Source organism: Phacochoerus africanus, chromosome 11, assembly GCF_016906955.1.
Source record: "Phacochoerus africanus isolate WHEZ1 chromosome 11, ROS_Pafr_v1, whole genome shotgun sequence".
NCBI lineage: Eukaryota > Metazoa > Chordata > Mammalia > Artiodactyla > Suidae > Phacochoerus > Phacochoerus africanus.
Genome location: NC_062554.1, coordinates 71,306,869 through 71,318,926, shown reverse-complemented (window position 1 = coordinate 71,318,926; position 12,058 = coordinate 71,306,869). Strand labels below are relative to the sequence as shown.

Below are 12,058 nucleotides of genomic sequence, written 5' to 3'. Positions count from 1 at the left end.
AGAAATCTTGGCAATTATGAACAAATCAGCTACTCAGAATTTTAAAAGATGAACAACATACTTTTTAATATTTAAGTAATTGAAAAAGCTTTCATTGTGGTGTCTTTTCTCTACCCAGAAACTAAGTACTCTTAAATTATGATACCTTTATCTAGTACGGAAAAACCCATACTAAAAGAGAGCAGGTAATAACAACAAAAATGCATTTCATAGCCACTTTCACTACACGAATTTTTTTAGAGGAGCTAATATTCAAACCTTTTATATTTCGTTAATAAATAGGGCAGAGAAAAATGAGATTTTCTTCAGAGAGTTCAGAATCTACAGGGATATGGTCTGGGCAGGGGAGGGGCTGCTGCCTCTTAGAATTCTGGACTAGGCAATGACAAATTTGTTTATTATGGTTTCTTATGTGAGGCCTCCAGTTAGTTTGTGAAAATATCTTAACATCTGTACAAGATGGAGATCTAACCTTACCACTGGTTCAGCTAAATTGGACTTTACTGGGGCTTTAGCAGATACAGATCATCAATATACTAAATGCTCAGCTTTATGAACTGGTGGGACCCATGCTCAGCATACCGAATACTTCTCAAAATAACCTTTCTCAGCTCCCTCTGCAAATTACAATTTATTTTGAATAATGTGGTGTCCAATTTCTCTTATTTGAAGCAAAAACAAAACCCTGAAAGTAAGACATATCCCTTTATAAGTAGGAACATTTAGGTCAAAGTAAGAACTAACTACAAAGCTCTCTCTCCAAGTGGGAGGGAAAAGACTCAAAAAAAGCAGCAAATTAACGTGATTTAGAATGCGACAAACGGCTTTTTTTTTTTTTTTTTGGTCTTTTTGCTATTTCTTGGGCCGCTACCGCGGCATATGGAGGTTCCCAGGCTAGGGGTCTAATCGGAGCTGTAGCCACTGGCCTATGCCAGAGCCACAGCAACGCAGGATCCGAGCCGCGTCTGCAACCTACACCACAGTTCACAGCAACGCCGGATCGTCAACCCACTGAGCAAGGGCAGGGACCGAACCGCAACCTCGTGGTTCCTAGTCGGATTCGTTAACCACTGCGCCACGAAGGGAACTCCACAAACGGCTTTCATAACAACAGTAAATTAACTGATGGCATGCTATATTAATTCATGTTCAGAAAAGTGATCTTGAATTAAAATAACTCAAATTATAGTCTATTTCCCGACCATCACTGTAAACGTTGTTTATCCATGCTAAACAAAAATCTACAAGTAAGGGGTATCCCCTTATAACTGTGGTCAAGATTAAGAAACAAACCACTATGAAAACAGTAAAATTAGGAGCAGGGGGAAGACTCAACACAGCAATAAAGATGATTTAAAATGGGCAAACAGCTCTTCCCAAAACAGTATATTAACCGATGGTACATTATATATATATTGATGTTCAGATAGATTACTCTGAATTGGAATAATTCAAACTTTATATATATATTTAAATTTAGAAAGTATATAAAAAGTCCTTGCAATCAAAAACAGTTAAACTAAAATTACCTCAATTTTTAGAAGGACAGCTTTTAATTATCTAGACTAGCTCTAATACCAGGTTTCAGATCATGAAGATTTTAATGTGTATTTGAAGGTATTAATTTGTGGTTTAGAGTTAGGTTTCCCAAACAAAATAGTTTAACTGCACAAAGTGAAGTTATTTAACCTTTTTTCCACAAATATTTCCCTCAATTTGCATAACACTTCTTTTGCCCTCTTTTGTATTTTTCTAAGTTATTTTTCTAATAGACTGAATCCTGGATACAATGACCTGACAGAGCACTGACTAAGCTTATAATCAGCTCACTGGGGGCAACACCTAATAGTACATGTATTTCAACACTTTATTACTGTTTATGTTTAAACCACAACCATTACAAAGCAAAAAGCTTAACTTATAGTACTACTGTTTCATTCTCAGAAAAAGGCTCCTCTTTTGAGAAAATACAGAAACATGTACATTACTCTCAAAAATGATTATTAATAAACTCAAAGAGAGTTGCCTATAATAAAAACTATTCTTTTATTATTTTCTTTTAATGCTTAAAGGAATCTCTTGGTAAATAATTGCCTATGGCCCTAAGTAATATCTCTGGATTCTAGAAAACTTTAATTGCTAGAAGACTATTTCCCACAGCACAGACTTGATTTCTATTGCTACCTGATCCAAGAATCAAGAATTTGAAACCACACTCTCAAAGATAACTTTTCTGCAGAACCACAAAGAGACTACTAAATAAAGATAATGTTAAAAAGATTACATTTCTAAGGGCTTGAGTAGTCTCAGCACTTTTATTCCTACTCTAACAAAAGGTATCACAACCAAAAGGAAACTGTAATAGGTTGAAAATGAGCCTGAATATATTTATGGTAGGCTGTCTCAGAAAGAGAGAAATAAAATCCACCACAATAAATGTCTTATTATATGGATTTGGACATACCATTGGGCAAATGATTTGTAAAATCAAATACATAAAGTAAAATACAGATATTCTGAAACCAGGCTATAAAGGCAGATACCCTGATACTTAGTAACAAAAATGCTTACTAGTTCTTTCATTAAGTCAAAATCCATCTATGGAACCTAAAGAAGTCCCCAAACTTAAAACTAAATAAGACAAGGTTTAATCACGTTTCTTCCACTAAAATTATACAACATATAAAACACCACCATTTTTTTTTCTTTTGTCTTTATGGGGCCATACCCAAGGCATAGGGAGGTTCCCAGGCTAGGGGTCTAATCAGAGATGTAGCTGCTGGCCTACTCCATGGCCACAGCAATGCCAGATTTGAGCCGTGCCTGCAACCTACACCACAGCTCACAGCAACACTGGATCCTTAACCCATTGAGCAAGGCCAGGGATTGAACCCGCAACCTCATGATTCTTAGTTGGATTTGTTTCTGCTGCGCCATGACAGGAACTCATAAAACACCACCATTAAAGAGGGGGGATAAAAAAGGAAAGAAAGAACCTTGAATATTCAACAGTATTTACTCAAGACTAGGGGCCTTTTCAATGAAACTCTTCCTCCACCCCAAACAAAAGCCCATTATCACGGGCAATAATCTCTCCAATCTTAAAGGAGACAAAATCTCTAGGCTCCAAAGGCCACATATTCCACTTGTATTCTGGATTCCATGCTTAATTACCCCAAGGACCTGGCTCCACAAAGCCCATCCCCTCTGACCTGCATCTGCAACTTTTCCATTCTCCTCAATATAAATATTCCAACCTTAAAAAAAGCATTCTCCCCTTTTTAAGCGAGTGCTCTCTTGTTTCCTTCACGAGAGAAGAAATTGCTGTCTCTACTTCTTCAACTCTTTTTAATTGTTTAAATTTTGAATTCCTCCTCTATCAATTCCATGTACCTATTCTCATCAAGGTCACTGATGACACTCATATTGAAAGATCCAATGGACACTACAACCTCAGCATCCATGACCTTTCCATGGTATGACATTTATGGAAAATCACTCATCTGGCTTTTATAACACTATTCAATTGATTTTCCTTTCATCTCTCATTCTTAATCTCTTTCGCAGACATACCTACCTGTATTTTTCTTTTAAATTTCAGCATCCTATCAGCAGAAAAAATTAGCTCTGCACACTGTCCAAAATCATGGGTGTCCAATGTCTTTAAGTGATGACAACTTCCAATCTAGTCTCCCCAAACTCTAGACTCTAATGAATATTTCCATCTTCTCATGCATTTCAAACTCAGATTATCTAAAACCAAACTCATTATTCACTTATTTTGCCACCCCTATCATGGTAAATGAAATACATCAAAAACTTAGTTGGTAAAAGATTCATGTGTGGTGTCATCTCCTCTCCTTATCCCCCACGTCCAATGTCACACCAATTTTTATCAAATTCAACTTCTTACAAGTTTTAAAGTCACTTTTCTCTTGTCCTAACTTGATTTCTATCCCTCTTCACTTGGGGTCTCCTGTCTCTGCACATCAGTATCTCTCCTCACTATCTTCCTACCTACCTACCCATCACATTGCTGCTAGAAGAATCTCTCGAAAACACAAATTTGATATTATTTAAAATTTTTTATTGTTACTAATTAACTGTGTGTGTGTGGGGTGCCTGAGGCATATGGATGTTCCTAGGCCAAAGACAGAATCCAAGCCACTACAGTGACAACACCAGATCCTTAACCTGCTGCACCACAAGAGAACTCCTGATGTTATTATTTTCTACCAAAAATACTTCAATGACTCCCCATACGTTTCAGCATAAAGGTAAAACTCCTTAACTTAAGCCTCGAGGAGTCTGTGACTTAACCACTGCTGTCCTTTTACCCTCAGCTTCTATCAGTTTCCCACAATCCACCCTGGATATTTACAACATGAAACTGTAAATATCCACTGTTCTCACATACATCATCTGATTTATAACATGTTATCTCTTTGACATAAATTTTCTTCTTGACCTGCCCACTTAGTTTCTACTTTTAAAAATCTTCACTTGGAAGTCTCATTTTCCCTTGAATTACACTTTCACCTGCATTACTCCACTGAAACTGCTCTTGTAAAGTAACCGATGACCCCCAGATTTCAAAATCCATTCCTCACACTGTAACATGACTTGTCAGCAACAAGTGACAGAATGATTCACTCCTTTCATTTTCAAAGGGCAGGAAAAAATGGCAGTTTGGAGTATGGACTCTGAAGCCAGACTAGTTCGGTTCAAATTCTAATTTAACACCTGTCTTGTAAACCTGGGCAAGTTGTCTAACTTATGCTTCTGCCCGAACCCATCCATCTCCTCAGTCTGTTTTCAACAAAGTGGTCAAAGTGATCCTTTTGAAAAACCTAAGTTAGATCAGTTACTTAAAAACCTCTTAACCCAAAGCTGGAAACAATCCGTAATCCTTTGGATAAACAAACTGGTGCATCCATACAGTGGAACATTCCTCAGCTATAAAAAGGAACAGACTATTACCATGCAAAGATGACTCTTAGGTGCATTTTGTTAAGACAATGAAACCAGACCCAAAATAATGCATAATATACAATTTCATTTATGACACTTTGGAAAAGGCAAAACTATAAGGACAGAAAGCAACTAGTGGGTTGTCAAGGGCAGAATGTGCAAGAGGGGCTGACTATAAAAAGCAGAGCAGCATCACGGAATGTGCAAGAGGGGCTGACTATAAAAAAGCAGAGCAGTATCACGGAATTTTGGGGTGACAGAAACACTCTGTATTATGTTTGTGGTGGTATATACCTAACTCTGCTGGTCTGTCACAACACAAAGTGAAATTTAATGTATGTAAATTTTAAAAAAATTCAACAAAATGTGGAGGTACTCAAAATGGAATAAAAACTATAACAAATGATTCTAATTGTATTAAAAATGGATAAAAAGGAGTTCTAGTTGTGGCTCGGTGAAAACAAAGTCTGACTAGCATCCATGAGGATGTAGGTTAGATCCCTGGCCTCACTCACTGGTGAAGGATCCGGTGTTGCCATGAGCTGTGGTGTAGGACACAGATGCAGCTTGGATCTGACATTGCTGTGGCTGTGGTGTAGGCCAGGAGGTGCAATTCCGATTCAACCCCTACTCTGAGAACCTCCATATGCCACAGGGATGGCCCTAAAAAAAGCACATACAAAAAAAGAACAACAAAACTACACTAAAGGAATACGGAGAAAAGAGTTTACCTAGGATACTTTGAAAAAAAGTATTTTGATTGTATACCATACAGCTAAAGACAAAGAAGTACTGTACATAAGTACTGTACTTAGTAAATTTGTTTTCATAGGGGTATAGGTTAGCAATTGTAAAATTACTTTGTGGGTATAAAATTACTTTATGGGTATAAGTGGCTTATCAGGTAAAATTACAGTAGATCATGAGAGTATGGTTTCTCACAGTTGGAGAACGAAGTTAAAAGGGAAAATGTTACAAAGAATGTTCTGTTACTAGACAGGAATTTGAGGTTTCAGTATGAACTTATGTTTTTATTATATATACAGATAGATACAGAAATAACATACATACAAAGGTTTATACTACATATATTTTCAAACTGTCTGCTGAGACAACCGTGATGCTTTAGTAACAATAAGCTAAAATAGCACCTAGATCTTGGTTTCTAAATATCACTCTCCAATAAAAGGAATTTGAATTCCTTGGAGAAGTGGTAATTCTAGGGCTGAGGCAGGAAAAATATAAAACAGGCCCAGGGTCTCTGTTAGTGCAAATGCTCAAAAAAGTAAGCACTTCAAAAGTGCTCAAGTGCCAATATGAAATAGTTCTTAATGCCAAAGCTGGAACAAAGCAAATCACTATAGTAGGGATTGCGACCCATTGAAAAAAATTAATAGTCATGAGTTCACATAGACCTTGATTAGTTAAATAAATAAATGTGAGTGAAGAAAACACCTCTTAAAGAAAAATTCCAATCAATAAATGAAGGAATGAAGAAAACAGAAAATTACCTAAAAAAACACCACAGTAATAACTTCACAGGTAAGACTGACCAAGAGGTGCTAAAATTAGCAGTTGGAAGTTTAAGGAGAAAAAGGTATTTGCCTAGTATGAAGGTACTTACCCCAAGGCATTTATTAATTACAAAAGGAAAATAATAATACTACACTGGAAAAACTCTCCAGATACAAGTAATCTAGATTAACATCACCCAACAATAGGACTTGTGCCTTTCTATTTGACATGCAGAGAAGCACGTATTACTTCTGCGGTATTCTTGTCAAAAATTCAACAGGTTCATGTAATCATGAGAAAATATCCAACAAAACCAAACCTAGGGACATTCTACAAAACAACTGGCTAGTGCCTTTCAAGTGTCAAGGTTATGGAACACCTAGGGTTAGGGGAAGCTCAGGGAAGAGTATATGAGAACTCTTGGTACTATTTTTACAACTTCTCTGTAAGTCTATAATCATTTCAAAATAACAAGATAAAAAATTGTACACAATGACTCCACACCTCATTAAAAATTAAATTCCAAGCTCCATAGAATCTGGTTCCCAGGTATCACTCTGACTTCATTTCCCACACTTTGCCCACTCTCCTTGCTCCAGCTGCATTGGCCTCTTTATAAACCACACAAAGAGTTAGTATATGATCGCTTCAGGGCCTCGTACTTGATAGTCCTTTCCCTGAAACATTTTTCCCCTACTTAATTACGTGGCTGTCTCCAATACATTTCTTTCTTTCTTTCTTTCTTTCTTTTTTAAATGGCTGCACCTGAGGTATATGGAAGTTCCTGGGCTAGGGGTTGAATCAAACTGCAGCTGCCAGCTTATGCCACAGCCACAGTAACGTGGGATCTGAGCCCCATCTCCAAGCTATGCTGCAGCCTGCAGCAACACTGGATTCTTAACCCACTGAGCAAGGCCAGAGATCAAACCCACATCCTCACGGAGACTACGTTGGGTTCTTAATGCACTGAGCCACAATGGGAACTCCTCCTATACTTTAAGGGTTGTACTTGACTAACACATTCTTAGGCCTTCCTTAATTTTCCTGTATAAAACATCCTTTTCCCCCATCATGGCCTATCTTTTCATATTTTATTTTTCTTCACATCAGATATCATCATACAGCATATATTTATTTATTATTGCTCTCCATCATTATAATGTAAGCTTTATGAAAGCAGGGATTTTGTATATTTTGGTCAATGTTATACTTCCAGTTACCTAGAAGGGCAATGGTTATATAGTAGATACTCAATAAATTTGATGAATGAGTGATTCATCTGAAAGTATCAAGTCCTCCAGCAAACTTTATTTGTTCCCACCCTAGTCTCAACTCAGATGCTGTTCTCTTTTCTAGTCTTGGGGTATCCTATGCTGAGCTATTTACCTGAATTTCTCTTTCACTGCAAGCAAAAACATATTACAGCAGTGTCAGTTCTGTTTTAGAATTTTTTTATGACAAGAGAAAAAAAATTAAGGTAAAAGGGAAATATTCCATTATGAAGAAGAACCAAGTGACACCTTACAGGAAAAACGGAACACTAGTTATTTCACAAAGAAGGCTATACATTATTTTGTATTATCACATTCAAAATCATTTTAGTTATTAATGACATATTCTAAAGAAGTCAATGTCTCATGGAATAGTAGTAACTGCACCAAATTTAAAGAAAATTTTGCAAAGTTTCTATTCCCACTGCCTTAAAAATACAATTCACCTAAAAATATGACTTTTATATCAAATGTCAAATATTTTAAGCTCTTATTTAATTAATTAATTTATTTATTTTGTGTTTTTAGGGCCATACCCACGGCATGTGGAGGTTCCCAGACTAGGGGTCGAAATGGATCTGTCGCCAATGGCCTACACCACAACCACAGCAACTCCAGATCCGAGCTGCATCTGCAACCTACACCACAGCTCACAACAACGCCGGATCCTTAACCCACTGAGCAAGGCCAGGGATCAAACCTGCGTCCTCATGGATGCTAGTCAGATTTGTTTCCACTGAACTATGACGGGAACTCCCGAAGCTCTTATTTAATACATACTAGCAGAACACTTCAAAATTCAGCTAGAATAATGTGAACATTATGGTAATAATTTCTAGGTCAGTGGTTCTCAAACTTTAGTGTGTACCAGTATCACCTAAAGGTCTTGTTAAAAGACAGGCTGCTGGGACACAGAGAACAGACCTGTGGTTACCGAGGGGGAGAGAGGGGGATGGACTGGGAGTTTGGGGTTAGTAGACGCAAACTATTACACTAGAATATACAAACAACAAGGGCCTACTGTATAGCACAGAGAACTATATCCAATCTCCTGGGATAGTCCATGAATGGAAAATAATACATATGAAAAAGAATGTGTATATATATATATATATATCTGAATCAGTGCCGTACAGCAGAAATTTGCACAATGTTGTTAATCCACTATATTTTGAACATTTTTTTAAATTTAAGAAATTTTAAAAAATTCAGTCCCAACAGAAAAAAAGGATAGGCTTCTGGATTCCATATTTCAATAGGTCTGGGGTGTGGACTAAGAATTTACATCTAGAACAAGACCTCAATTATATTTATTTTGCTGCTTATAGAGATCACACTTTTAGAAGTATTTACCACTCTTGTCAAAATTTCTGTGATCTATTCAGTAATATTTAAACTAAGACAATACAGTAAAATCTAAGTAACAGATCACTGCTTTAGTATTTAACAAACTGAGAATAATCAGGCTCCTACTGTACCTCACCACCTGTCACATAAGCAGATGTGATGAGCTTGTAACCTTAGCCTGGGAAACAACATCTCCCACACTCGCATCCTGACAGTGTTAATGGATTATGGGGAAAGTTTCTCCTCAATATAGCCTGTAGGAACAAGTCCAACCACCGATCACTTCTGATTTTGTCAAAAAACAAATTTTACAGTGCATTACCCAGACTGTCCATAAATTACAATGGGTATCAGGTAATATAAAAAGCATCAATGAAGCCCAGATATCAGAAATAAGAAGAAATCATAGACATTCTTTCAACTTCTCAACTTCTGTTTGAAATGCACATGGATCTAGAACACTCTGAATAAAGATGTCAGTGAAAATGTTAATAATACTGGCCCTGTGGCTGGCAACAATGAGACATTCACTTGATTAACACAACAGCTATGAGTCTACAGATAAACTAAACATTTCTTAAGTGCGTGAAATTTCTTCATTTTAAAGCAACAATTAATTTTTCAAATTCTGTATAGAGTAACTTAAACAATTACCATACAGGTATAAAAATCTTATAGAGAAAATTGTAAGTTAAGCCATAAATGTAGTGGCATATACCCTCAAAAATTCTATGAAAACAATACTCTACTGTGAAAACTGTCCCTCACTAATTTCCTAACCAAGGTAGTAAAGTGGGGTAATCTAATCATATTTGTGAAAAGGATGTAAAAATCACATGAAGGAATTGTAGGTTTCATTTATTATACTGAAACAGTAGTGTGTTATAACACACTTGAGCATATGGTTTATTTTAAAGATTCCTTATACTAATCCTTTGGATAAATAATGTATATTGTAATGGAGGATTTCGTACAATGGTAAAGTTAAAATCTTTTTATCAAAAAAAGAACATGTATGAGTCCAGAAAAACTGAAAATTAAAACAATGAATTTTATTTTTTTATTTTTATTTTTTGCTTTTTAGGGCCACATCAGTGGCACGTGTAGATTCCCAGGCTAGGGGTCCAACCCAAGCTATAGCTGCCAGCCTGCACCACAGCCACAGCAACCCAAGATCCGAGCTGCGTCTGTGACCTACACTACAGTTCATGGCAACATCAGATCCTTAACTCACTGAGTGAGGCCAGGGATCCAACAGGCAACCTCATGGTTCCTGGTTGGATTCATTTCCGCTGCACCATGACGGGAACTCCAGCAATGAATTTTAGAACCTAAAGTGTCTATTGGTATATTACATTAACCATCACCATCGAAAGGCTACTGATAGCAATACCCGTTATCACAAGGACAACAAATTAATAAAGGAGAACCAAACTAAATTTCTGTGAGTCACTAAAAGAAACATGTAGTCACCATTCCCTGCTTAAAAAAAAAAAAACCTACTTCAAACTCAGTACATATTAATAACATAAGGTTACCTGATTACTAGTTTCACTTATGGCTTCTAGGAGTTTTTCAACTGCTGCTTGTAGTCGAGAGCTAATATTCAGCATAAGCTCTTCATTTTCAGGGTCTATTTCAGTTCCAGCAAATCCACTCCTCACGAGCCGTTTTGAGAGCTCTGTTCCTTCCTCTGTTACTTTTGACCACATGCTACTGTCATTTCTTGGTATATCACTTCCAGAGTAAGATGATAAGGATTCATCTGTAACTAGAATAACAGTATTTTAAAGGTAATAAATCAATTATAATTAATAAGTATAGCTGATAAGTTACAAAATAACATGAAATTAAAAGCTGAAATCATTGTCTCTATAAAGCCTCTTAATAACCTTATCACAAAATAAATAAAATAGGCAAATACAGAATGTAATATTTTCAATAACCTACCAGGTCTAAGAATGGGAAGAATAATGCTATGCTTATAGGACTTGGTATAAATTAATATTTGAGATAGTATTTTTCTTTGATTAAAAAATTTTAATTGGGAACATGGGGTTATCAGACACAACTTAGAATAGATTTACAAGGAGATCCTGCTGAGTAGCATTGAGAACTATGTCTAGATACTCATATTGCAACAGAACAAAGGGTGGGGGAAAAATGTATACCTGTAAGAATAACTTGATCCCCATGCTGTACAGCGGGGTGGGGGGGGGGAATTTAAGACTCCTTTCAATAAATATTTACTAAACGTCCACCATATAGGGTTTACTAAGTAATGGAGACACATACAGCTGGCATGATCTGGTTCCTATCCTCCAGAACATCACACACAGTGTAATGAAAAAACAAATATATAAACAACAATATGAAAAGAAAAACACTGTGTAAGGGCATGTTCCAGCTGAATGGAAGGATTAGAAGGGCTTGATTTTGGAGCAGACCCTTTGATTTCCTATACTGAGCAGCATGACCTGCTCAGCTAGACAGTAAAAGTGACTAAGATCTTTTTGTCACTTTTTGTCACTTTTGCTACTTTTCAGAATGTATACTGGGAAGAGGCCAGACTAATGAGCAGTTCTAATTTTAACTACAGACTCATGGTTTTTTTTTTTTTTTTCTTTCCTTTCCTTTTTAGGGCCACACCTGCAGCATATGTAAGTTCCCAGGATAGGGGTCGAATCGGAGCTACAGCTGCAAGCCTATGCCACAGCCACAACAACACAGGACCCAAGCTGCCTCTGTGACCTACACCACAGCTCATGGCAACACTGGATCCCCAGACCCACTGAATGAGGCCAGGGTTGGAATCTACATCCTCATGGATACTAGTCCAGTTTGATTCTGCTGAACCACAATGGGAACTCATACAGCATCTTTATCCAAGGAATTAATTGCATTCTAGTGACATTTTCTTTTAATGGATACAGAGAATTTGACAATCTGAGCAA

The 12,058-nt window shown here is 36.8% G+C and overlaps 1 protein-coding gene across 1 annotated transcript in view; it reads right to left on the bottom strand.

Annotated features, from left to right (window-relative positions):
- Positions 1-12,058, bottom strand: part of AKAP9 (A-kinase anchoring protein 9) — a 150,684-nt gene that overhangs the window by 51,733 nt on the left and 86,893 nt on the right. Inside the window, 1 exon segment of the mRNA XM_047754061.1 lies at positions 10,643-10,875. Within this exon segment, the coding sequence (XP_047610017.1) occupies positions 10,643-10,875 (233 nt within the window).